The sequence below is a fragment of the Eublepharis macularius genome, chromosome 1 (assembly GCF_028583425.1).
Source record: "Eublepharis macularius isolate TG4126 chromosome 1, MPM_Emac_v1.0, whole genome shotgun sequence".
Lineage (NCBI taxonomy): Eukaryota > Metazoa > Chordata > Lepidosauria > Squamata > Eublepharidae > Eublepharis > Eublepharis macularius.
Genome location: NC_072790.1, coordinates 190684671 through 190712235, shown reverse-complemented (window position 1 = coordinate 190712235; position 27565 = coordinate 190684671). Strand labels below are relative to the sequence as shown.

General features: G+C 42.2%; 1 protein-coding gene across 1 annotated transcript in view; it reads left to right on the top strand.

Moving 5' to 3' along the window:
- CENPF (centromere protein F) overlaps positions 1–27565 on the top strand; it is a 48208-nt gene that overhangs the window by 10389 nt on the left and 10254 nt on the right. Inside the window, exons 8-15 of the mRNA XM_054996757.1 lie at positions 81–206; positions 3247–3345; positions 4411–4533; positions 7784–7919; positions 8602–11747; positions 13087–15237; positions 22755–22917; positions 24845–25318. Coding sequence (XP_054852732.1) covers positions 81–206; positions 3247–3345; positions 4411–4533; positions 7784–7919; positions 8602–11747; positions 13087–15237; positions 22755–22917; positions 24845–25318 — 6418 coding nt within the window. The remainder of the gene's footprint in view (positions 1–80; positions 207–3246; positions 3346–4410; positions 4534–7783; positions 7920–8601; positions 11748–13086; positions 15238–22754; positions 22918–24844; positions 25319–27565) is intronic.

Genomic DNA, 27565 nt, shown 5'->3' with positions numbered 1-27565 from the left:
ATCTTTCCTCATGTCTAAACTCATTCACAAATAGATGTATGTATCTAATGTATATGACTTTTAAGTATGCTTTTTTGCAGTTGGTTGCAACTGAGGAAAAGATGAAGAGGCTCTTGGAGCAGCTGAACTGTCAACGACAAAATTCTGAAAGTTTACGGCATTCTTTAGAACAGAAAGTAAAAGAAAAGGAAAAGGAATATCAAGAGGTAAGGAACAGCTTCAAGATTAATACTACTGTAATGATTTGCAGCTTGTTTTAGAAAACTTTTCTAAACCTTTGCCTTTAAACCTTGAATCCAGCTTCTCCTTACTCTTCCTTAAACTTATGCCTCAGGAGAGCTCTGGTCACAACCAACACTCTTTTATTTCCACTCACACAAAGCTTCAGGTGTTCTTTACTTGATCCAGGCTTTTACCTTGAGAACACCTTATCTTTTGTGTTTGTGTGACTTTTATATTCCTGACTCCCTCAAAAAAGTTTTCACCTCCACCAAAGGCTTTTGTCTCAGACCCCTTCAGTTTAGCAGGTAAAAGGCTTGTTATAGATGGTAGTTTGACAGAACGGTCAGCATGTGTAAGTAGTTGCGAGGGGGGGTGATCTTTCTTGTATAAACAAAAATAGAATTTATTTATAAGTACAGAAGCATGATGGTTGTAGAGTTTTGGTGCAGGTTCTATTTCAGTGTTGGGTTGTTCTAGTGGATTACGGCTGTTGAGCTCCAAAGAGATTGGGAGATGGTCACTGTCTTGTCAAGACCCTACTTCGAGGTGTAGAGTTTTGATCAGCGTATTGATTTCAGAATAGTTCTTAATCTCAGCAGTTTCAAATATAATTATATCTTCTTAAAGGTATTTTCACAGACTCAGTTGCAGAGTCTAATTTTCCACACTGATCATCTCTATCAGAATAAACTCTTCTCATCCAGACAGGCGTAGATTCATTCAAGCCTTTCCACACAGCTTGCCTGACCTAGATAAGATTAGACTCTCAGGTTTCCACATAGTTTGCATGAGTTATCCGGAATCATTTCTCTGAGATATACAAAGATTAACTTAACCAGAATCTCCTGGCTGGTTAACTTTATTTCAAAAACACACTGATACAGATTTTTCTCTCAGGCTCCACACAGTTTGCTTGGCTCAACTACGATGTATACTTTCTTTCAGCAAACTGCCTAAAAATTGCAGTTCACCCTAAAAACTGCAGTTCACCCCACCATCCAATCAGATTGCACTCCATTCACCCCTCAAGTCCTCCCTCCTTTCCTTAGAGGTCTACATTTAAACTCTCAGCAACAGTGTTAAAAAAACTCACATTAGCAAGCAGAAATAGAATCCAAATTAAATATGTTACATGTAAAACATTATAGCTACCAAGAAAAGGAGAGGGGATTCATATAGGCAAAGAGGAGCAAATATGGGCCTGTTGCATCTGTACCAGGCCTTTATTGGTTCTTATGTGAAAGGTTAGTATGATTAATTGAGACCAGAGCTATAATGCGGATTGTGCAGTTTCAGGGGAAGGCAAATACTGATTTTATTAATGCAACTGGTTTAGAAATCCTTCCAGATTGCCTTTCAGAGTTGGAATTGGAATGCCCTGTTTTGCAGTGATTTTGGTCCTACCTGGAAGATAGGTTTCAGAAGTTGTGGTTCTGGGTGAAAGCTGCTTGGCTTCTTGGCCTGCGAAGTCCCACAGAGTTCCATCTTGTCAGCCATGCTGTATAACATCTATATGAAATCGTTTGGTGAGCCCACCCAAAGATTTGGGCTGAGTTGTCACCAATGATATTTAGCTCTATCTTGCACTTCCAGTTGATCTCATGAAGGCTGTAGAAACCCTGCACCATTCTCAGGAGGTTGGTTTCAGGCCAATAAACTGAAGCCAAATCCCAAAAGTACAGAAGTGCGGCTGGTGAGAGTGGAAGACTGACCCAGGATTTGAGATGTCCCCTGTTCTGTATTGTATTGTGCTCCCCTTGAAGAAGCAGGTCCATAGCTTGGTGTGCTTCTGGACACAGGACTATTGCTTGGTGAGCAGGTGGCAGAGGTTGTTGGGAGTGCCTTTTTCCAGCTTCAGCTGGCAAACCAGTTGTGGCCTTCCCTGGGCAGAAAAAATCTGGCCACTGTGTTATGTGCCCTGGTAACATCTAGATTAGATTACTGCAATGTGCTCTAAGTGGGGCCCCACCTGAAAAGTGTTAAGAAACTTCAACTGATGCGGAATGCTGCAGCCAGGATGTTAGTTGGAGTGGTCATAGGGACCATATCACTCTAGTCTTGACCAATCTACACAGGTTCCCAATTTGTTCCCAGGCATAATTCAGGGTGCTGATGTTTACCTTTAAAGTGATATATGGTTTGGGACCAACTACTTCCATATGAACCTACCTGTCTGCTGTGGTCATCTTCTCAGGCCCTGCTTTTAGTGCCCCCACTTTAAGGTAAGATAGGTGGGCAACCTGAGAGAGGGCCTTCTCAGTTGTGGCACCAAAACTCTCCAGGGATATTCATCTGTTCCCGTCATCACTGTTTTCCTCCAGTCAGGTAAAAAAAATTGTTTTGTTTGACATTCCCACAATGAACCTTCATTCTCACCTTACGTTTTAATTTCTGTCTCTGTATCTTACATAAGTATTTTCTTTTTGGTTTTAACTAATTTTTGATGTATTTTTATAATGCATCTTGGTGACTTTGATTGGGCAGACAAGCAGGGTATTGATTTTGTAAATAAATAAAAATAAAAGTATATCGGGGACAAAACAATGTTTTAAATTTTTTTGCTATAGTTAGATGAAGAAAAAGGCCTAAATCCAGTCATCACTGCATGCTGCTCATGTATAGTTGTGTACAAACCGAAGCAAATATTTCACATCTTTTCTGTGTGTGTTTAAAAAATCTGTACCAACTAATATTACAGTAGCTTTTTGATACAATTAAATTACAGTTAGCGCATAAAGGATTCAAGAGGAGCAGGAATTTCCCAAATGTACTTACTCATTTCTCAGGGTTTTCTCCCCGTTTGCTGTCTTCCTTATATTCTAATTATATTGTATATGGCATTTATTTTTTTCCCGCTTGCCAACAAAATTAGATTGTCATCTTGGTACACAGGTCTTCAGAGTAAATACCTGATAAGATCTTCCATCCCACCCCTGGTTACTGAGACTGGACTCTGAGTACATGATAGTTTAATACCTGCTGCTGGCTTATAATCTGTTTTCCCTTCCACCATCATTGTTCTAGGAACTTTCTTGCCAGCTGGATCAAGTGAGAACTAAGCTACAAGAGGAACTTCATCAAGCCAAGAACAACTACAGCCTTCTTCAAGCAGACCTTGAGAAAGTAGGCACTTTGCATATGAAATACACAAACACAGCTGGTGAGGAAGGAGATTGAAGCATTATGTGTTTAACTGCACAGAATGTTTCCAGTAGTCAGCATTCTTTAACGGACTATAAACAGAGTTCCTGTCTCTTCAGGCCTCGTTGTTCACTTTAGTGTTGAGGAAAGTCACACGCAACACATCATTTCAGCTAAAGTTGCTGGAGGAAGCCTTGCTCAGGCCGGTACTCCAGTTGCTCATTCACATCTGCAAGGACTCCCTGGATCAAAGTGTACATGAAATGTTGTGAGAGAAAGAACTAACAATCATGAACGCATACAGCTTACTATGGACATCATCACACCTAATGTGCTGGCATGCAAAGGGCCAGGAAAAGGCAGCCAGTTTACAGGATCAGTGGCATGGACTAATGTAGACTGCTGCACTAGCAGCAGCATTTACAAGTCACAGGTTTACGAGTCATTGGAAAACTAACTCATCTCTAGAATGATGTTAGTCTATGCAGACGTGACTTCTGTATAGGGTCTATGCTCGGGGAGAAGTCAGGATTGTGCTGGCTTGCCTCCCCCCACCCTGCCCCTGTTGCATCCTCCTGGGCCTACATGATACATATGGGCAAATGAATGTCACGTCTAGTAGGCAAATGTCAGATGGGATGGGGCAAACCTATCTAATTTTACACTGTATGTAGTCAGGATTAATTTCTGTAGAATTTAGATGAGTCTGTGGTAGTTGTGAAGAAAGAGAACATGAATTGTCTTAAGACTGCTATATGACTTTGGTTCTATGGTTCTCAGATCTGATTTTTGAATATTAAGGAAATGGTGCTTGCAGATTTTATCTCTGGAAATTTCTCTGGAGTATGCTTCCCATCTTGGTTGGTTTAAGCAAAAACCTGGGCAACAAAGGCTCTTGAACAGTGGATGTGTTTTTTCTAAGTAGTTGTACCTAATTGAAACATGAAGTTGTTCTATTCTGTGAAGGTTCAGGTATGGCAAAAATATTTGTGTGCTGTTTCTTATTACATGTGGCCACAATTGAAACTTTCTATCATTTCTTTATAGATAAGATTGGAGAAACAGCGATTGGAAAAAAATGCCAATGACTTTACGCTGAAGTTGAATGCAGCAGACCAGGCAATGGAAACAATGCAGTTGAAGGAAAAGGAGCTAAGAAGAAATTATGAGGTAAATAAAATTTAGAAGACTACTTGTATACATGGCATGATCCATAACCCCGCTTTGTTGACCTGTCCTCCCTCTGAGTCGGAAGACATTCTGGGTGTTTCCCACCGTCCAGGATGTCCTCCTTACCTCAGAGGAGAAGGACCCTTCACGGTGAGTATCCAAAGGTCCGTTTCAGGGACGACAATACTTACCGGTCTCAAAGAGCAGGGTTCTACAGAGGCAGCAAAACAGCTGGCATTTCACAGAGGGAAGAGAAGGCCCAAATGAATTTGGGGTGTGTGGGGGGATGGGTCTCAGAACACACACACAGCACATGGCTGGAGAGCCCAATTATAGGGCAAAACATTCCCTGGGGCAAGCTTGATGTCTTGCTCTCAAAAAACAATGGCTTAATAGTTTGTCCTGAGGTAGAACAATAAGTGGGGAGAGGTTTGGTGGTTCCTATCTGGAATACACTATAGGTGAAAATATTGTTTGATGACCTTGTAAGCACCAGGCAGGAAAGCTACCAGTTTTGCTGAATAGCTTGGATGTTGCTTGATTAGGGTGGATAGGTGAGTGGAAGCAAGGATGGTGTTGACGGGGTGAGTCAGGAGCTTCCTGGGAGCCTCATTGTTCTAGTTATGCATCTCCGGGGCATGGAGGGGGCTGTTGGTCAGCCCGCTGCTCTGACTCACCTCCTGGTAATTTTCCAGGCTCCTGTCCAGTTGGCATCCATTCTGCCTTGGGCAAAGCAGTGCCTTGTGCTTATAGAATATGAGGAAGGGGGGAGGTTATGATATCTATAAACTGCCCTCTTGGCATGAGAAGGGATCTGACTGCTAACACTTGAGCCTGGAAGTGGCCTCGGCTATGCTGGAGTTTTCCAGAGGCCAGATACCTAAGGTGGTGCTGTAGAGAGGGTGAGGAATCCCGACTTTAGTAATGTGCTCTCACCAACAGTATGCTCTCAAGCTGTTTGCGTCTGTCATCTCAAAAAATAGCACATGCAATAATTGTATCCAAGGCTGCTGGTGGGAGAGAAATGGTGGCATTTGAGAGAGAAAGGAAGGCAAGAGGAGCACATCATTGCTTCTTTGCAGGCAGGCTACTGATGAAGGGCTGCTGCTCTTGTGAACTCACTGGTCCAGATTTCATATTGGATTCCCCTAATGGCAATCACATAGGATGCAAACCTCATCATGTTCTCCAGCCACTTAAACCACTTGACTGTGATGATATTCTAGTATTGCTTTTTTAAAATCATCAGTGAATGGACCTTATGCTAGTGCTTCAAAATGTGTTTAGAAGTCTTTGACCACAGGAAACTCTCATTATGTCACACATCCAAAAATTCCAGAAAACCTTGAGTTCTTAAATTTGTGCACCTGTGGGAAATATTGGCACATATTCTCTCCCTGTTACTCCTTTCCTCCCCCTCTCTTATGGTGGCTGGAAGGGGCTGGTACGGGGATAAGAACAGAAGCAACAACAAGTTTAATCTTGCTCTCGGGCTGATTTGCTTAAATAGCTGGAAATATAAACCTGCCTTGCCAGCAAATTTTCAGCTTATGCTTCCCATCCTGGTTGTCCCTTCTCTTAAATTTGGCTTTGGCACACTGGTGCCCATCTGCTAGTAGTAACTAGATGGATGATTGAGGGCTTGAGACCAACAAAGCCCTGCCAATACCATCTGTTATCTTAGCAGCTCAGGAGTGGGTGGCGTGTGCACGTGCATGCCATTTTTTGTCTTTATTTTACTTTCCCAGGAAGGATAGAGTTGAAAATGAGTGGGCCAGTTCTTAAAAACACCCTTTAACATTCATGCAAAGCTAAGGTGATAAAAATTTAGATACACGAATACCATTCTTTCAGCATCTAGTATGAATGAGGTCTGTCTTGCCTTTTCCTTCCCCAGAATTCCTGCCCCTTCATACACTCCTGAGTTCTAACTTTGACTCAGACAGTGGTTATACCCTGAGAACTTTGGCTGCTTGTCTCAGTTTCTCATTTCTACTGAGCTCTAAAACAGTCATGCAAGGGTTGGTGATTCTCGAATGTTTTTGCCTCTTCTGGGCATAATTTATTATACGCTAGAGGTTTCCTTACTTAGCATATGCTGTTCGGCAGCTGTTCCAAGTGCACTGCCTGTCAGCTGTACATTTGCCAGTGTGATAATATCTGATGCTGCCCTCAAATAGTTCTCCCTAGTAGGTAAGAAAGTATAGGATCGTTGTCTATGTATAGCTTATGGACAACCAATTTTTTTTAAATACTCAATTTAACAAGGATAGCAGAACATAGCTATGTGGAAATGCCTACTGTCACAGCTAAATTATTCAGACACCTTTGACTAGATTTTCCTATTAAATTCAGGTAAGGAAAGGAATGTTCGCAGAACTTCTAAATCTCTGGTCTGTATGCACCCACAATCTGAAAGATTAAGGACAAGTTTTCTTACGAGGGGATGATGATGATTTCTGCGCATTCATCCTCTCTCCCCGCCCCCCCCCCCCGCCCCCGCCCGCGCGACTGTAGATCTCCACTATGCAGTTCTGAGGGCACACTGATTGTAGGAACAACGTTCTGGGGATTTAGTGGGCTGCTGAAGGGGAGGGGAAAATTGAAATAGTAATGCCCTCTTAAGATGTAAATGCCCTTAAGTCATTTGAATTGCCTGGTTGGATATAGGGCTCTGTGACAAATAACTTGCATCTTTGCAACAGTATACTCCCAAAGATATATAGCTTTAATGTTATGTGTTCTTCTTTGTACACCACCTTGAAGTGTGGGGCGGGGGAGAGATGAGTATATAGGCACATTGCCACATGGGGGCACATGGGATTCTATGGACAGCTGGAGAGCTCTAGCAGGCTAGCAGTGATTCATTGGCCTTTAGTGGCTACTTCCTGCTAAAGAGGAGTGAACTTATCCTATCCACTTTTTCACCAAAGGAAAACCTACTGCAAAGACATCATCTAACTGATGGCACATTTTTCTGTTGTAAGGTTTACATAGTAGAAGGCTTACTCAGGATCCAGAATTGAATGGTCCTTTTATATTGCTGCCTATATTTTAGTTGTATTTTATTATATCTCATGGTGATTCATTCTGTTTTACTTCATGGAAATCTTGCTGAGTGTACTTGATTTTAAATTGCGAGTTGCCTAGCTGGCTCTCTTAAGTTTGGTTGGTGAGATACAAATCTAATAAACAAATCCTGGTTCACAGGCAGCCATTAACTGTCTCTTGGTAAACTTTGGTGTCTTAGGAAGTAAAGAAGCAAAACAGCCTACTCAGCTGTCAATCTAGTAAACAGTCACAAGAAATTTGCCAGCTTAAAGGAGACCTTTGTACGGCCAAACAGCTTCTGCAACAGAGTCAAAGTCTTGCTGAAGAAATGAAAAGTGAGTGCATTTTCATCATGTTTCATTACTTTGTTATACTTTGAGGAATCCAAACAGGCAGATTTAACTTACCTACGGCATGATACTGAGATTTGATTATTGTAAACAACCTATGTTTCTAAGCCACAGGTGGGCCGTTTTCCCCACTGTTACTGCAGCCCCCCTGTGCTGTTGTTCTGTTTACAAAGCTCTCATATCTGCAGAGAAGAGTTTCAGGGCCGACAGCAGGCTTCTTGGGAAAGGGAAGACTGAAAAAGATACACTCTGCCAACACCTTTCCTGTAGTCTTCCCATGAATCCAACCCATTTTCTAAGAACTGTTTCTATTTGACATTCATTTATTTAAAATTTCTGCACTGCTGTTTCTAAGTTCCTTACTTGTAGAGGCTTTTTAAAAAGTTGAATGGATCTCTGCTTCATGTCCTGTGCATTATGTCTGGGATGCAGGGTGGGGAGGTATTCGATATATTGGAACCAGCAACTACTATTTTATCTGCTGCTATGACGCTTGCTCCCAATTGAAAGTATAAGTAGTATTGGAAAGCCTGAGATACCAAGATTATTTTGAGATCTTTCTATAAGTAGTTATAGAGAAAATAAACTACCCTAGCTAAGTTTCTTTGCAACAGACAACTAAAGTTATTTACTTTTGTTAAATTAAATGTTTCCCTTTTAATTACAGGTAAGAATTGGTCTCTGGAAAGAGAGCTGAATATTCTGAAAGAGAAAGCGATCAAGCAGGATGAGCCTCTTGAGAAAATGCAGCTCACTATTTCTGACCTGGAAAACCAACGAGAGTCTCTCCAACAGCTTCTGAAACATAAAGAGAACACCATTGAAAAACTCAGCATAAAACTGGAGGATTTAGAAAGTTTGCAGAATGTTCTTGCCGAATGTGAAGGTCTTAAAAAAGAGGTTGAGATTCTTTCCCAGAGGAAAACAGAAAGTGAAAAACTCCTAGACCAGTTTCATTCAGAAAAAGAAGGATTAATGAGCAAAATGCATAGCTTAGAAAATGCTTTAATGATGGAACAGATTAAAAGGAATGACAGAGTGACAGTTGTGGAAGCTGAAAATGAACGCCTAAGCATGGAAATTAAAAACCTCAAATGTGTGCTTGAAGGCAAAAGCACAGAGCTAGAAGCAGAAAGAATAGCTTACGCTGAGCTTCAGCAAAAAACAGTCACTTTTGAGGAAAAATATCAGAAAGAGAGAGAGAACAATTCCCTGAAAGTGTCTGAGTTCACTGAAAAGGTGAATATCCTGCAACAAATGCTACAGTCATCAGCAGATGAAGCATTAGAAAAGGAAAAATGTATTTCCTCACTTGAAACCTCATTGGCTTCCTACGTGCAGTTAAATACTTGCTTTCAAAAACAATTTGAAGAACTATTACAAGTCAGAGATGAAATGGAAAGAAAACTGGCTGAAGCAGAGCAGAAGCATGATGGTTTTGTGAGGGAGTCTGAAGAGCATCTCAGTAAGTTACAAGTGGATCTTTCTGAAACAGAGGGCTTGGTCACTATTACTTCAGCTGCTCTTGAGGAGAAAGAAGAACAGTTACAGCTTTTGATCGAAGAGTCTAAAAGGCAAGAAACAGAGATTCAAAATTTAAAAACCAGTAATGAATTGCTTGAGGATTCAATACAGCAGCTAAAACTTGTGCCTCAAACAGGAAGCTACCAGAAACAAGATGTATCTCCTGCAATATCATTAAATAATACAGAAATTGAAGGTCTTAAGGACAAAAATACCCTCCTTCAAAGTGCTATTGATACTTCACAACAAAATTATGGAGACTTAATGGAAGCAAATCTGTGCCTTTCCAATAATCTGAAGGACCAAGATGAAAATCTCTCAGAGCTGTCAGAAAGGTGTAGAGAGAATAGTACATTATCCTTACAAGTCAAAGAAAGATTGGAAAAGAAATGTACATCGCTGGAAGCAAAGAACCACTACTTAGAATGCTCTGTAAGGGCGCAAACTTGTCCCTTTGAAGCAGAAAAGGCTGAATTTAAATACCAAGAGAAACAACTCACGAACGAACACGAGGAACTTCAGTGTCAGGTCTTGTCCTTGGAACAGAAAAATAACATTTTGCTTAGACAGCTTGAAAAAATGCAGGTGGTTCTTGAAGCTGAGATTGTTCAAAAAATTTTATCAGTTGGATTAGAACCAAAAAGGTCAGAACAGGATACAATGCAACAACATTATGAAGTCTTGCTGCAAGAGAATAAGCAATTGATTGAGGAAATGAGAATAAGGAACAAACATGCAACAAGTGGCTTTGCTTTAAATAAGGCTTCACTGGAACAACTGATGGTATCTGTGAAAGAAAAAGAGGAAGAATTAGATAAATATCAAGTAAAGCTTGAGCTACTTCAGATGGACCTTGAAGATAAAGAAGTCTCCATAAAAAACTATGCTGATCAGGTAAAGCAGCTGGAGACTGCACTGAGAACAATGGGAATGAAAATTGAGGAAAGCGAAAGGGAAAAAGAAAGACTAAAGCAAGAAATACAAACTCTAAAAGAACTGGAAAATTTAACTTTGGGTTTTGCCAAGGGGGATGAGAATGGCCAATCACCAGCAGTTTTCAATGCCGTTACCAAGGACAACTTTAACCAGCAAATAGATGCCAAGTGTTCGTCAGTTCCTCATGATTTGATGCCTAGCCAAAATGATTATGTCCAATTAGTATCCTCCCTTCACATGACAATGAGCAAGCTAAATGAGTTGGAGAAAATGTGTGAACACCTGCAAATTGAAAAGTCAACATTAGCATCACAGCTGAAAGACTCACAATTGGAATGCGCCATAGGCACAGACACTATGGCAGAAGAACTCAGGAACAAAATTAATGTGGTAAAAGAAAAGAAAGCAGCTTTCTCTGATAAGTGGGATCCGAGTGAAATAGAAAAACAATTTGATTTTGAGAAAATGGTCTTTACGGATCTGAAATGTTGTGCTGGGCTCAGCTACGAAGACTTAAAATTAACTAACAAAGAAATTAAAGCACATTTTGATGGAATAAAGGAAAAAATCTTGTCATTGGAAAATCAGTACAAATGCTTGCATGAGCAGAACGTGAGTGTGGGTTCCAAATTGTCAGTGGTGCACTGCAGTATTGAAATGGTCAAGAAAGAAAACCCTGCATTGTCAACAAGTCTCAACCAAGCTGATACCATTTCATTCATAACACAAATGACTCCTAACTATCGTGATAAAGAGCATCTGTTGGATGGGACACTATGCCTCTGGTCTTCACATTGTAGTAGCACAGCAAGTCTGACAGAATCTGATTTTGACAGTGATCAGTATAGACCACCAAATGAAATAGCTAGGCAAGACAGCAATAACAAAGAAAGTGAACTAGAAAATACTTCTGCTCATCAGTATTCCATTACAGAGCTGTGTCATGAGGATACATTAGTCCGCACCATCAAACAGGGGTGTGTTATACCTAAGAATTACAGTCTGAAAAATAAAATGAAACAGCTCATTCTATGTGAAACCTATGATAAGTCCATCAGGAGGCTTGAAGAATCCTTTGAGGCCCAAAAAAATCTGGAAGATGAAGCGATAGAGAGGATTCACCAGCTGCTCCTTTTAGCAAGGAAGGAAGTGGATTGCCTCCAACAAAAAAATGTATCTGACAGTGAGCTGTGGCAGCAAAAACTCCATAATGTGGTCCTGGACGTGGCGCCTAAACAGCCAGCTGAACGGAATGATACTGAACTCTTGTCTCAGGTACTGGAAGAACCAAGGCTCCATACTCAAGATTTGAATTCAGGTTCTCAACCACTGTTTTATGTTGGCACCGAACATGTAAGTATGTCAGTTAATACACAGTATGTGAAATTATAATTGAAAGGGCCTCTAGGTGCACAGAAGGCTGCCTGTGTATGCTGGGGCTTCACTCTTGTGGGGGTGGAGCAAGGGAAGCAGTTTATCTAGTGGAAGAAAATGCTGCTTGTGGGAAAGAAGGCTTCAGACGTCCCCTTAGATGCGCAGAGTTTTCTGTATGATCCTTTTGTTTGGGGTATTACTATTTTAAAGAGTTACTGTATTCAAACTTTAGTTAGAAACTAGTTTGACAGAACTGAAAGATTATCCTCCGTTAATAAAACATTAGCTGAAGGGATAATAAGAAATACTAATTTTTTTTAAAAAAAGATTTTGTCTGCTTTGTTGGAATTAAGGTACAGATTAGTTTTTTTATCTGAATGAATATCTGCAATTACTCGTTAGCTTAAGCTCAAAAATGTAAGGTTTATATTTTAAAGTCTGAGCTTATGGCCTTTAATCTAATTAAATTCAATCCTTCTCTAGCTTCAGCCAAAACTTACATTGTTTGATCAGACACAAAAGGAGCCATTTTTGACAGCAAAAGAGTAATCTTGTCACTCTTTGTGTAACGTATGCAAAGATTAATAAATGCTAGCATTTGAGTTCAGTGTTCTTCTATGAATTCAATCCATTTGTAAAAGTTATATAGGGATAGCTGCTGCAGGCTGATTCGTACATTATGGAATATCCCCAATTTGTGTAAATAATGGCATACCCAAATGCTTGAGTGAGTTGTTAACATAGGAGATGCAGCAGAAACTTTTTATGAATAGGGATTTCTTCATCACTGCGCACCCTACGGAGAATAATATCTCCAGGCAATCATTGGGTAGGACTATATTACAATATTGTATTCTGACTATGTAAAAAGTTGTTCCAGTCTACGTCCTTTGAAATAAATGCACTTTGACTGGAGTAACTGCCTAGTACAATCCTGTGCAGAGTTACTCCAGTCTAAACTAACTGATTATATTGAGGTTAGACTAGAGTTACTTTTCATAGGATTGCACAGTATGTCTCTTTTGAAATGTGATATTTAGATGCCTATTTTACTAAGATTAAGTGGTTGAAGTTCTTGGCTACTTTTTTGAGCTGGTAACTCTTTCCAGTACACACGCACATGCACACACATGCACATCCTAATAATGATAAAAGTATTACTCATATTTTCTAGATAGTACGTATCAAACAATTCAAACTATAGAGTCAGACTCACTCAGCTGATATAAGATTGTTCATTTATATGTTTCTACTGCAACGTCTAACGATTTCTAATGTTAATTACATAAAAACAACTAATATTTTAATTGAATTTTAGCAGTTGGAAGCTGAACAAACAATCAATCCACTGTGTCAACTGGAAACATGTGATTTGTCTAGTGAAAGTGTGACATTTGAAGCTTTGCATGGTAAAGGAAAGGGAAGAAAGTATGAAGCAAATGGAACAGAAGGCAAGAGGCCAGACTGTGAAACCATCATAGGAGTCAAATCTAGAGAAGCCTGCCTTGAAGCCTCAGGGACAGAATCCATAAGAGTATCAGATAAATCCACAAACCCTTCGCGAAGTCCTGTCACAATACTTCCTAATTGTAACAACACAAATAGAATTCCTACAGACATCCTTGAAAATCACGTAACCACTGAAAGGTCTCCATTGCAGATAAATGTGACTTGTACTCTGAAGTCTAAGCTTCCCCATGATATGGATGATAATCTAGTAATGGAAGTCCAAAGTGTAAACTCAGGGATGAGGTCACAGGATAAAGAGGTGGCTGTAAACAAGGCTGCTTGTGAAGAGTTGGAGAAAACTGTTAAAGAGCTTGAAAAAGAAAAAAAAGACTTAAGTGAGACTCTTAAATCTGTTACCTTTGATAACCAACAATTATCATACAATCTTTTGAGTCTGGAAGTAGAGCTTAACAAGGTAAAATCTGATCTGGAAATGTACAAGGTTTGGCTGTCTGATACAAGAGAGGCTCTAGAAGACTTAGAAATGACCAAATCAGACTGGACTGAGAAACTTCTTGAAGCTGAAAATGGCATGAGGAGGATAAAAGCAGAGAGAGAGAACGTTGAGAGCTATGCCCTATCAATGGAAACAGATATTAAAGAGCTTCAGTCAGAGAAAGAGCAGTTAGAAAAAGAAAATGAAAATAAATTGAAAACCATTTTTGGCCTTCAGGAACAACTTCATATCATCACAGTTGAAAGAAACCAATTTAGTCAAGATTTGAGTGCTTTGTCAAAGGATAAAGAAGAATTGAACCACGTACGCCAGAAGTTGCAGGAGAGAATAAAAGATCTTGAGTCAAGTCAAACAGATTCTACTGAATTTATCAGAATACTGGAAAGTGAAGCAAAGGCCCAGACAAAATTGCTTCAAACGGCAAAGGACCATATTGCTCAGTTATCAACAGAAAAGGATTGCTTGATGCTGCAGTTACATAATTTGGAAAAGGTTGCAGATGATCTTGTGTTAGGAAGAGAGATGGCACAAAGCCAGTTAGAGTGCTTGAGTGAAGAGAAAGAAGCGGTCCTTAGGGAATATGAGACTTTACAGACTCAGTTAAATGACTCTGAAAAAGAAATCTCCAAGATCTCTAAGTCTTTGGAAGGGTCACTTGTAGAAAAAGGTGAACTTGCAGCTAGACTAAATTCTGCACAGGAAGAAGTGGATCAGCTGCGACACGGCATTGAGAAGCTCAAAATCAAAATAGAATCTGATGAAAAGAAAAGATGTCGCCTTGCTGAAAAACTGAAAGAGAATGCAAGGAGAGCCGACTGTCTTGTAGACAAAATTGAGAATCTTGAAAGAGAATTGCAGCTGTCAGAAGAGAATTTGGAAGATGCAATTCTTCAGGCAGAAGCAGCCAAGGAAGAAAAGGAAATAGCAAACACAGAGTTGGAAAAAATGCATGCAAATCTGGGGAACCTAGAAGCTGAAATGAATTCCTTAAAGTCTGAGAAAGAACAACTAGAGAGGAAGCTGAAAGAAGAGCGGGAAAAGGCAACTCTTTTAGAATGTGGAAAGGCTACGTTTGTAAAACAATTGGAAGAAAAGGTAATAGATATTAAAAGCGAATATGAAAATGCACTGATATTAGTACAGTCCCAGCTCAAACAGGCCAGAGAAGAAATTAAAGCTTCTTATAGCAAGCAAGAAACATGTAAGTCCAAAGAACAGGATCTAATGAATGAAGTAACTTCCCTCAAACATGAGAACACACAGCTAGCTTATCACCTGCAGCAAACAAAATGCAAATATTCTGAAACAGAGGAATTGATGGGAGCCCTTATTCAGGAACTCCGAGATATCAAAGTACAGTTGGATGAAAATGATTCATTTCTTGAGCAACAGCCAAAAACTGAAGTTTTGCAAGCTCCCCTTGAGGATCTACAGGCCTTCTCTGAGAATCCTGAGGAAGAACTGGGAGCCACAGTATCTCAAAAAGGGGCCAGCATTGAAAAGGTAATGTTGTACAAAATAGGTAGAATACCTTGGAGGTTAACACCTCTGTATTACATAAACATGTGTGTGTGGGGTGTGTGTGTGTGTGTTCTGAGGGAAATTTAGTAATCATTAGAATAAATGTATGGCACTGTAGAGATGTGATTTGTTACATTTTAACTGTATGCAAGCTGAAAGGCCAAAACACAACTGGAGAGTTCAAAAGGAACATTTGTTGAGGGATATGATGCAAGTGTTTCTGCTGCCATCACGCATATGCAAAGACACCTTTGCCTAGTGTCTACTGGAACCCCGCTTGCTTCACAGTTTCTGTGCCAAATGCACAGTACAAAACAGAAGTGTTTCTTCAACCTGGGATGCAAGACAGACACTTTCAGTGCTTGGGACTCTGGCTTCAGTAGTTTGTGTTTGCTGCAGGCAGGTCAGTGGATGTGATTTTATGAAATGTATGTGACACTTAAGTTAACACACACCTCGTAGATTTATTGTTGGCTCAGTATCATGGCTGCATGGAGGCCAGAAAAAATGCTTTATGCTGAAAAGCCAAAAAATCAAGTGCTACTTAATGCATGTTTTAGGTTGGTTATTTTTTCCTCAGAGTATGGCTTATAATATGTCTTCATTGACTAAACTTTTATATTGTAATTTTAACTATTTTCATATTCGTTTTAATACATCTTTCTTAAATATTTTCATCAATGGACATACAGTTTCATAGACTAAACAAATTTTTCTGTAAAGTCAGTAAGATCTACCTGTAACAGTAAAAATCAAATCAGTAGAGAATGAAGATAGTGCATAGAAAGATCTATAGAATATAACTGCACTTATATACCACTGTTCTAGACAGATTAGTGCCCTACTCATAGCGGTGAACAAAATTAGTGTTGTTATTATCTCACAATACAGCTGGGGCTGAGAGGAGTGACTTACCAAAGGCCACCTACTGAGCTCATGGCAGTAGTAGGATTCAAACCAGGAGAGTGCTGATTTGCAGCCCACTTAGAAGGAAACAAGTAGGGTACCCTCAAGGACTTGCCAGGGGCATCTCATTTTCCTCTCCTCAACCATTTCCTCTTTCTCCTCCCAGAAAGCCTCCATAGCCTTTTCTTGCCTCCTGTCCTTCCCACCCACCAGCCAATCTAGCTTTATCTGCCTCCTCTTTCCTTCCCCTGGCACCCTGTTCCCGGCAAAACTATGGCTCAGTTGTGTGGTGCTGGCTGCCAGGTCAGGCCCAGTTGTGTGATGGGAACCCACAAAGACTTGTAGGGTGCACCTAATTTTGCTATGTCTCCCCCACAATATTTCCTCTTTCCCTCCTCCTGGCAACCCCCATATCCTCACTTTTACCAGTTTCTTCTCTCTTTCCCACCCATCCACTAACCTACCTTTTATGTGCCCCTGTCTAGAATAGTGGTATATAAGTGCAGTTCCAGGGATCCAAAGCAGCATACATAATTCTCCTCTCCTCCTCTATTTTAGCCTCACAACAACCTTGTGAGCTAGGTTAAGCTGAGAGAGTGCATCTGACCCAAGGTCACTCTGTGAACTTCTACAGGAGAGTAGTTATTCAAATCCAGGCCTTCCAGATCCTAATCTGAAACTCATAATACCACACTGGTTTCATGAGGTTCCTGCTTTTGAACAGTAGCAAGCAGCTAGGACTGCGTGAGTATGGTAGTAAGTTCCCTGGCAGCTGCTGCCAAGCCTGGCCACAACTCTTCCTCCCAAGGGCAGACTAGTCATTATGGGCACTAGGATACCACCCAGTTAGCTGATGTGCCTGCACTGTGCAAGAAGAACTGTGTCTGGCCCGCCTAAATTCTGAGTGGTGTGACAGAGGTGGTACCCAAGCCCTGCACAGGGTAAGGTGGTGGCTGCCTGAAGTGAGGCACGAGATGGGGGAGACATCACCCAGTCTGCTTAAGGTGAGGCATAAGAGGTGGCTTCCAGCCAACCCAAGCCCAGCTTGAAGCGAGAGAGGAAGTGCCCAGCCATTAGGGTGAGGGAGTGGGACAGGCAAATGGTCTCTTCCTCCTTTGATGTGTGGGACCAGGGGGGATTTTCCAAGGCTGTTTTTTCAATCTCAGTCTCTCCTTCAAGGGCCAAAACAGCTCTGGAGAAGACCCTGCCACCTTCTTCTGCCTTTTACTGACAGAAACCAAGGCTGGCAATATTGTGGTGGTTGCTTAGCAACAGCCACATGAGGACATCAATTTCTTAAAGCTACAGCATTTCTTTAATCTTCTTGGGGGGTGTTAATCCCCCCATAATGTATTTTGGTTTATTTCAGATTTTTCTGAGAACCTGGTGCTTTTCTCAGGTTTAATAAAAGATCTGTCTTTTCAATCCATGACCCCAATGTCTGGATTGAAGAGTCCACAGATGGGGCCATGTGGAGAATTAAATATATTGATGATGATTAAAAAAACAACAGAGCGAGCATGGTGTCAGACAAGAGGACTGGGGTTTCCACTCAGGGAATTCACCGGGTGACCCTGGGCCAATCACTTTCTCTAAACCTTCCTTACCTAACAGAGGGTTGGAGGCAGACTAATGTTTTCACAGGTACAAGGATTTCTGTCTGCGGAGCGCTGTTTTGCTTTTTCATTACTTCTGTGTAAGTTTGAAGAGGAGACACCAGTGTGAGGTTCCTAGATGAGGTCAGATGAAGTACTGGGAAAGTTTTGTGAAGGTGCGACTTCCAGCAGATGCTTCTCATTATATTATTACTGTCTGGTTTCCAAGCGTGCAGCTTCGGAAAAATTGATCAAAAGACACATACTCTGCATTGTAGCAAAGGCCTGCCAGCTCAATAAGAGGTTAAAAGGGGCCAGTCCTTCTCTCCTGTTCTAGCTGTCCCTGCACGTTCCTCTACTGTGTGCAGAGGGCCACTCAAAAATTAGTAGTTCATTGTCCGTCCTTCTGTGCAGTCCCACATGGGACTGCGCGTGTGCAGGCCTGCCGACCGGATATTTTTTCTTAGCAAAACGACCGCTAGGGGGCACCCGTCTACCTGGTGTGTATGCGCGGGCTTTCCCGCCCAGACGGCATCCGGCGACGGCGCCCCCACACCCTCAGTTTCTTTTTCGCCACCGACCGGTTAGGAGCTTTCTCGTACCGCTGCGGAAAAAGAAGCGCGTCATTGGTGAGCGATCCATCGAGCATGGCTGATAAAGCTTTATTTAAACTGTGTTCAACATGCTTGACCAAGATGACCAAAACCGATGGTCATTCTGTTTGTTTGGAGTGTTTGGGGGAGGCCCATGATGTACCGAACTATGAGCATTGCCAGCGCTTTACCCCGAAAGCTAGAGCTGAGAGGGCCAACAGACTCCAGGCTTTGTTATGGAAACGGGCCATGAGAGCTTCGGGTGTTCCTGCTACATCTCCCAGACCTCCATCTACCTGCGAGGGTTCTGTCCGCAGTTCTACTTCAACTCATAAGTCTCGGTCCCCAGATCGGATCCGAGCGGTCGTTCAGGACCTGAAAAACCCTTCTGAACTGGTCCATAAGGAACGGGATCTGGCGCGGATCCATAAACATCGGAGCAGATCCCCCACCCGTTCGGAACCGACGAGCACACCGGTTACGAAAGCTAAGAAGGCAGCCTCGGATCCGATCCTTCCACCTCGATCGGAAGCGAGAACCACCGATCCGAGACCAGTTATGGAACCAAAGACACCGGATCCAAAGCTGTCGGATCCGACTCTTAAGAACTCTGCTTCTGAACGGCCTGTCGTCACCTTGGGTACGGATCCAAAGGAGTCGGATCCGAACGTGTCCCGCAGGAATCAGGATCGTATGGCTCGAAAACGAGAGTCCAGTCCAACCGAGGCCGCTCCCCCGGTAAAGAAGGCCAAGAAAAAATCTAAACACAGAAGTTCAACTTCTGTCCAGACTGAGGAGGTCTTCTGGGATCGACCCAAGACTCCCTCACCTCGTGCTAGATCGCCTTCCTGTCACTCGTCTGGAGAAGAAGGAGAGTTATTTGAGCCTAGTAGAGGCTATTCTTTCCGTGGAGACCTGTCTCACCTCATTACTGGTCGAGACTATGGTGGCTTAGGTTCGGACTACTCTAGATCGCACCGCTCTTACTCCCCATTTTCTGGCAGGGAGGATTGGGGTAGAGCTCGGAGTGACTATTCGCGTTATGGCTCCCCTGAACAGGCTTTTGCTCATCACCAGCATGAACATCGGGATCCGAGCCCGAGTCCACCATCAGATCCGTCTCCAGAGGAGATTATTATTGGGACAGGACGTGTATCACCTACCGAGGATTACAGACTGTACACAGAGCAGATGCTCCGCATGGCCCACTGCCTGGAGATAGAAGTGTCTACGGCTAAGCCAAAGCCTAAGGATAAGATTCTCCAGTATGTTCGTTCAGGGACTCCCTCTACTATTGCCTTCCCTATGACTGAAGGTTTGGTGGACATCATTACTACTACCTGTGAGAAACCTGCCTCAATATATCCGACCTCTCGCAAGGTGGAGGCTCTTTATAAGACACGTGATAATGACTGCTCCTACCTCTTTTCGCACCCACCACCATCTTCTTTGGTCACTGAAGAGATGCAGGCCCGCCAACGTCAGGGTTCTCATGCAGTGCCTGCAGATAAGGAGAGCAGAAAATTGGATTCCTTGGGGAAGAAGATTTATTCCTCAGCAGCTTTAAATCTCAAGATAGCAAATTACTCAGCTATTATGGGTGCTTACCAAATATTTTTATGGAACCGCATGGCAGTGTTCATGGAGAAATTACCTGAGGACCAAAGACCTCTTGCCAAGGTTATCATGGATGAAGCGTTACGTTTATCCAGACAGCAAATTGATACTGGATGTGACTGTGGATACAGCCGCCCGATCTTTGGCTTCGGCGATCGTTTTGCGTAGACACTCCTGGCTTCGTACTACGGCCCTGCCATTTGAGACCCGCAATAAGGTCGAAAATCTCCCGTTTGAGGGACAGACTTTGTTTTCTTATAAGACAGATGACTATCTGTCTCAAAAGCGTAAGGATCGTCTTACTGCGAAATCGTATAGGGTTCTGCCGTCCAGACACCCTCCTGATCAACGTTTTCAATATCGTAGTTCTCAGGGATTCCGTAACAGATCCCAAAGATTCCACCCGTATCCTCCTTATGGGTCTTACAGGCCTTACCAGTCTACTCAGGGCCCTTATCACCGCAGGAGGTCCCAGAATCGACCACGTCGTAACCTGCAAAGTCCTGCTGCTAAGGAATCCTCAAGTCAAGCCAAACAGTTCTGACTACATGAGGAAAAGCCTGTTGTATTTGGGAATAGGCTAGCTAGTTTCACTACTGAGTGGTCCAAGATTACGTGTGATAGTTGGGTTCTGAATGTGGTTTCAACGGGTTATAAAGTTCAGTTTAATTCTTACCCTGACCTGTCTTTGTCTGATTTGTCGCTTCAGACTTCTTCTGATGATCTACAGGCTGAGGTTTTGGCCTTACTACATAAAGGGGCTATCCAACCACTTCCCCAGCAAGAATCTCCCTTGGGATTTTATTCCATGCGGTTCATATTCCTGGGACGACAAATGTAGTCGCAGACAAGTTAAGTCGCATGGTATCCGACAATTACAAGTGGACCTTGGCAGATGTTTATCTCAACAGCGTTTTTGCAATGTGGGGTTTTCCAGACGTAGATTTGTTCGCGACCAGACGCAACAAGAAGGCTCCACAATTTTGTTCCAGGGGAGGTTTGGATCTCCACTCCCTCGGCGATGCTTTCCAGCTGATTTGGACGGGACATCTATTTTACGCTTTCCCTCCCTTTCCCCTAGTATCCAGGACTGTCAGCAAAATTCAATGAGACGGGTCCAATGTGATACTAATAACCCCGTTTTGGCCTCGCCAGCCTTGGTTTCACCATGTGATGTTCCTGTCTCAGGGGCTGTTTTATCGCTTTGCTCTACGACCCGATCTTCTTTCAGACAGGGGAACCTTGTATCACGACTTACCCAGACTGAGTCTCATAGCGTGGAGGATCCTGGGCAAAGGGGGATGTCAGCCAGAGTAGCTGAGATCCTACTTAATTCTAGGAGGGATACTACTAGAAGATCCTGTTCCTCCAAGTGGAGGCGTTTTGAAGCCTGGGCAGTCCCTAAGGGTTTGGATATTTGGAACTGCCAATTGGCAGATATTTTTGAATTTCTGTTGTTTTTGAAGGATGAGGGTCTCTCTAATTCATCCATTAAAGTTTATTTGGCTGCTGTTTCAGCTTTTCATCCCGAGATAGATGGGAAGACAGTTTTTTCTCATAGTCTGTCTAAATCTTTTTTGAAAGGTCTGCATAATGTTTTTCCTCAGGTCAGAGAGGTCGTGCCTCAGTGGTCCCTTACTTTGGTTTTAGCTGAACTTATGAGGGCTCCTTTTGAGCCTCTAGCTACCTGTGATCTAAAATGGTTGTCTATAAAAGTAGCTTTTCTTGTAGCTATCACTTCCACCCAAAGGGTTAGTGAGTTAGCGGCTTTGAGATTTGACCCTCCGTTCCTTAAGGTTCATCAAAATAAAGTCGTATTGAGACTAGATATCCGATTTAGACCTAAGGTCTCTACTCATTTTCATATGTCTCAGGACATTGTTCTCCCAGTTTTCTTCCCATCTCCTTCGAGCTCTTCAGAAAGGGCTTTGCATTCGCTCGATGTTAGGAGAGCGATATTGTTCTATCGTCACTGTACATCAGTTTTTCGGAAGGATAAGCAGTTATTTGTTTGTTATTTTGGTCCTAGAAAGGGAAAAGCTGCTTCGTCTCAGTCCCTCTCTAAATGGATTACGTTAACTATTAAGACTTGTTATTTAAATGCTAACTTACCTTGCCCCCTTGAGATCAAGGCTCATTCTACCAGGGCTCAAGCTACTTCGGCTGCCTTCCTGAAAGGGGTCCCGTTGCGTGACATCTGCAGAGCTGCTACGTGGTCTTCCTCAGAGACTTTTGCAAAGCATTACACGATGGATGTCATGGAAAGGAAGGATGCTTCGGTTGGGCAAGCTGTTCTTCAGTCTCTTTTCCTGTAAGAGACACACCCACCACCTAAGGTAAGCGGCTTGTTAGTCTCCCATGTGGGACTGCACAGAAGGACGGACAATGAAAACAGAGTTTCGCTTACCATAACTGCTGTTCATTGGCGTCTTCTGTGCAGGCACACAAACCCTCCCTCCTGCCCCGCTGTGTCTTCCAGAATTTGGAGTTGCGGCGGCTCTGGAGAAACTGAGGGTGTGGGGACGCTGTCGCCGGATGCCGTCTGGGCGGGAAAGCCCGCGCATGCGCACCCGGTAGACGGGCGCCCCCTAGCGGTCGTTTTGCTAAGAAAAAATATCCGGTCGGCAGGCCTGCGCACGCGCAGTCCCATGTGTGCCTGCACAGATGACATCAATGAACAGCAGTTACGGTAAGCGAAACTATGTTTTAATTAAGCTGTCTTGTTTTGTGTGTGATAGTACAAGAAGATTTTGCTGCAGTAATAACATAAGTGCTTCTTATTTTGCAGGAAGGCTATCATAGGCTATTAGAGCAGCTCAAAAATGGAGAAAATGCTTTCCATCCTCAATTTCAGCATTGGATGAGATCCTTTAGGGTGTTAAAGCAGGAAAGAGAACAAATGGTGAAGCAAATTCATGAACTTGCAATTCAGCTGAAGAGAGCAGATCCAAGTATGTACCTTTTTGTTTTCTTTTTAAGGGCAACAGCTACCCCATGCAAATGTTCAGTCGGGCTGAGATCTTCATACGGAGGCGGAGCTTCCATTTCTTCAATCCACATAGGCATAGAGGCTGAGAATGCACAACCTGAGCCAGTGCACATAGGCAGATGTCGGATGTCAGCTTGAACATATAGAAGTCTGGAATAGTGTGAGGGTAGAGCCTGTATTTATTAATTTCTGTGCAATCTGTCTCTTCACCACCACCTCATGCATACATCTCATCCCAATAGAACATCTGTAAGTGGCTCCTACCTGCAACTTGCCATTAGTAAATGCTAGCTCTTCTCTGATTGTAATACGTTAAGGCTTCCGTTTTGTCCCATATATACAAAAAGCAGGGTCCTCTCCCACTGCTTAAATGTATTGTTGTGATTATTGCAGTATTCATTGTTTTGTCCCTAAGTATTTGCTTCTTTAAGGTGTTCTCTTTCCTTAACATATAGAAGATGATGTTGTATATCACTGTTAAAATTTTACATTTTTAATACTTACAGTTTCTTCTTATATTGGAAAACTTAATTTCTGGCCATTTTTATTGCTGTTAGTCATGAAAATATTAGTGTAAATTTACTTTTTACTTTGCTATCCTGTTTTAATGGGAGATCCACAGCTTGGGAGTGGGGGAGGAATTATTACCCATTCCCCACCCCGCATGCCTGCATAAATTCTAAATGGGATTCAAGCCAAAGTCTCCACATTGAGTGTTATTTGATCTTGGAGAACGCTCTTTCAGTTTAGTCAATGGTATCAGCCATCTTTTTTGCTTGCCAGCTTACTCACTGGTATTGTAAGAAAAAGCTGTGTGGTGCCAAAGAGTGGTTGACCAAAGCAGCACAACTGAGAAGGTGAAGGGACTCTTTGTAGATGGTTTTACCAGAACCAAATACAACTACAAACACCTGGAGGTTTCTGAACACATGAAGGCTGTACTAAGGTTTCCCATGAGGACCAGTTCTCCAAATCCCATATTCTTTTCTAGATGCAGTACAGTCTTTTGCGCAGTAGCATATAAAAACAATGATACTGTGGAATGGCGGGTTGTCTCCCCTGCAAGACTGTGTGGCCTTTAGTTCTATAGAACTAGAAAAATTCCAGACCTGTGCATTGTTTATCAGTTTGTTTGTTTTTTTATATATATATATATAATTTTTTTATTTTATTACAACAGATGACAAGCAAAAATTCACGTAAAGAAACAAACTGATTGTTTATCAGTTTGGTGTAGTAGTTAAGTGTGCTGGGGCTCTAATCTGGAAAACCAGGTTTGATTTCCCACTCCTCCACTTGAAGCCAACTGGGAGACCTTGCGTCAGTCACAGCTTCTCAGAGCTCTCAGCCCCACCCACCCCACAGTTGTGGGGATAATAACAACATACTTTGTAAACCGCTCTGAGTGGGTGTTAAGTTGTCCTCAAGGGCGAGATATACATTGAAAGTTGTGGTTGTTATTATTATCATCACATAGATTAAGACTGTAGTCATACAGTGTTGATCTTAAATCTGAGTAGTGAACATACATAATTTGGTGTGGATTAGACAATGAAGTACTTTCTAGTTCCTAATTGTAGAAGCACCCAGTTGCCTTATGATAATTACTGAGTTACAGCAAAGACACAAACTCTAATGTACAAATGTTAGACCATACTTTTTCTGTTAATTGTATGCTAAGTCCCCCCCCTTTTTTTAAGAACCATAAAATTATGAGAAAAGGCATTATGCTTGCTGTTCAAAAACAGCCTTTGAAGTTGAGTTAATATTTTGTTTGGGTATTGTACCAGATCTTAGCCCCAATATACTTCATGAAGAAATCACAAATTATTATAGATTATTATTCATTGCATAATTATTAACCACACAACTCTTCTTGTTTTGAGTAGATTCTCAAACAGATGCTGCTTCAAAAGAAGTAATGCTTGAGCTGGAAGGACTGAGGGAATCCATTGAAGAGAAAACCAGAGAGGCAGACCAGAACCTGGAGAAGTATTGTACCCTGATCATTGATCACCATAAACTAGAAGAAGAAAACGAGATGCTAAAGACACAGATCTCTTTTCTGAACATTCAGCTCATGCAGTCATCATCCAGTACTGCTGTCAGTTGTCTTTGGCAAAGTCCAGGAAGCCCACCAAAAACTGGTGGTAGGCTGCTTATGGAAAAGACAATATCCAAAAATGTTGCTAAGGTACAAAGGCATCTAGAAAATAGAGGAGGAGGCAATGAAACCAGGTCACCTTTTCAAGAGACTCTTTTGAGAAACATTAAAAAGAGAGCTTCATTTCTACAGCACAGTACAACATGGGCCCAAGACACTTCTGAGTGTGAGTCAGATGGCTTCCCAGAAATAAATGAAGGTAGGCAGTCACTTTTTAAAAAATGGCATTTTTGTGGTTCTGGTTTGAGCCAGGTATACATATTTTTAAAAATAAACATCATTGTGGCTTGAGGTACTAGTGGCATAAAAGATTGCAGGGCTCACAATATGAAAACCTTAACTTGAGGATAATTGTTTGAACCATGGAAGACCTAGCAGCCTTCAAGGCTGAATATTTAGTATTTTCAGCCTTTGTAAGTAAAATGGATTAGTATAAAATTTTAAAAACAAGACTTCAAATTGGAGGAAGAGACTGCTTTCTAGTTTACTGGGAAATCCTATGCATGTTTAATTTGAACTAAGTCCCATGAAATTCGATAGCACTTAGTTCCAAGTAAATTTTGAAAAAGATTATGAATTAATTCAAATAAGTACAGTCAAAGCTTTATTATGTGGCACAAATAGGGATTGCTAGTTAGTCAAATGTGCTGGATACTGAAGTTTATTTTTTAGCACTGCTTCCTACCTAGAGGAATCCACTGCAAGCAAATACCTCCCCATGGTGACACCCCCATCCCCCAAGCCAGAGACCCATTCTACATCGCAGGCAGACAAGTGGGCCAGCTGACCAGGTGTACTCCAGCAGAGCTGCCTCCTGACAGGCTACCAGGGAAGGAGGCAACCAACAATGTCATCAGCTGGCAGTTTCCTCCATCAAAGTCCAGCAATGGCCCTAGGCATTGAACTGGCTGGCTGGAGATGTGGGAGTGGGGCGCACATGTGCTCCGAAAGACCCAAGGATATACAATGTTCTGTATAATCAAGTACTGGGTAACAAAACGATGGAAGTTGATTGCAATGCTGATGGAATTTGAACGAGGACAAAATGCTACCGGGCTGTTCTCCAGTCGACAAAGGTTCTCTCTTTCAGGAGGGGAAGGGATAACCAGCTGCCAGAGAGAGCTCGTTAAACAGAGGATAGGTCCCAAATAGGGCATTCTTAAGTGCAATTTACTTCTTCCAAGCATCTCCAGTATGACTTCCTGCCAAGACTGATGAGAATTAAAGTTTTGCAAGTAGGGAATCCACAAGAACTTGCAGGGGATCACTTCATTTTCCCCTACGCCACCTTCCTCACACTGTTTCCTCTTTCCTCCTGGCAACCCCCATATCTTTGCCTTTCCCTGCCGCTTTCTCGTTCACCAACAAAACTCTTATCTGACTCTCACCAGTTTTCAGCTTCCTTATTTATTTATATCATTTTTACTTCACCATTTTTCCTAATGGGCACCCAAAGTCTGCATCATTCTCTCGCCTCTATTTTATCCTTACAAAAACTCTTTAGGGAGGTTAGGTTGAAAGAGTTACTGGCCTAAGGTCACACCCAGTGACCTTTCATGGCAGAGTGAGGATTCAAACTTGGGTCTCTCAGATCCTAGTCTGATCAGGACATCAAACTGGCTCTCAGCTTTTCCTCCTTCCTTCATACTGAAATTCTCTGCCTACGAAGAGTCTGTTCAAGTTGCAAAAGTCATGTGGTAGTAAGTCTCAGTAGTAAGTGGTAGTAAGTCACTCTTCAATAAAGGAAGCCACGTCGTTCAGTTTACAGGATCTGAGCAAGTCTGTTAATGATAGGACTTTTTAGAGGTCTTTCCTTCATAAGGTTGCCATAGGTCAGAGGCAACTTGACAGCACATAATGCACAGTAAGACATTCAGGTAGCTACTGCCAAGCTTGACCAAGTTGTGCAAGTTGTATAGAGGCTGCCACTGGACCAGGCAAGTTATGTGGCATCAAGTTATAAGGTGCTGGAGAGTCACATAAATTGCATGGTAGAAGTTGCCCCATAGTTGCTGCTGGGTCTGGCCCTAATAAATACTTCCTTCAGGGCAGGAGGGAAGGAAATGGGTGGACTGCCTGGCCAAACTAACTCTGGAAAGGGCCCTCGGCCTCACTTCTACTGACGGAAACAAAGGTTTGGATGCTGGTGATAGTTTTGTGGTTGTTTAGCAACCCTCACAATGGCAACTGACAACTTTCTTAAACGTGCAGGCGCTGCTTCTGTTACTTCGTGTGGGTTTAAACCATAGACATAGTCTCTATATATGAGACACAGTACATGAGGATACTCAAGTAAAGGGAGATGCAATGTTAGCTGGGAATTGTAGAGTAAAAAGACAGATCGAAAGGCTCTGTCATTTTCACCTCTTTAGAGCCAGCCAGGCAAAATCACTCCTCGGAGGGTTTATTTCCTCTTCACCTCCCTGAAGGCTCTGTCAATTTCCCC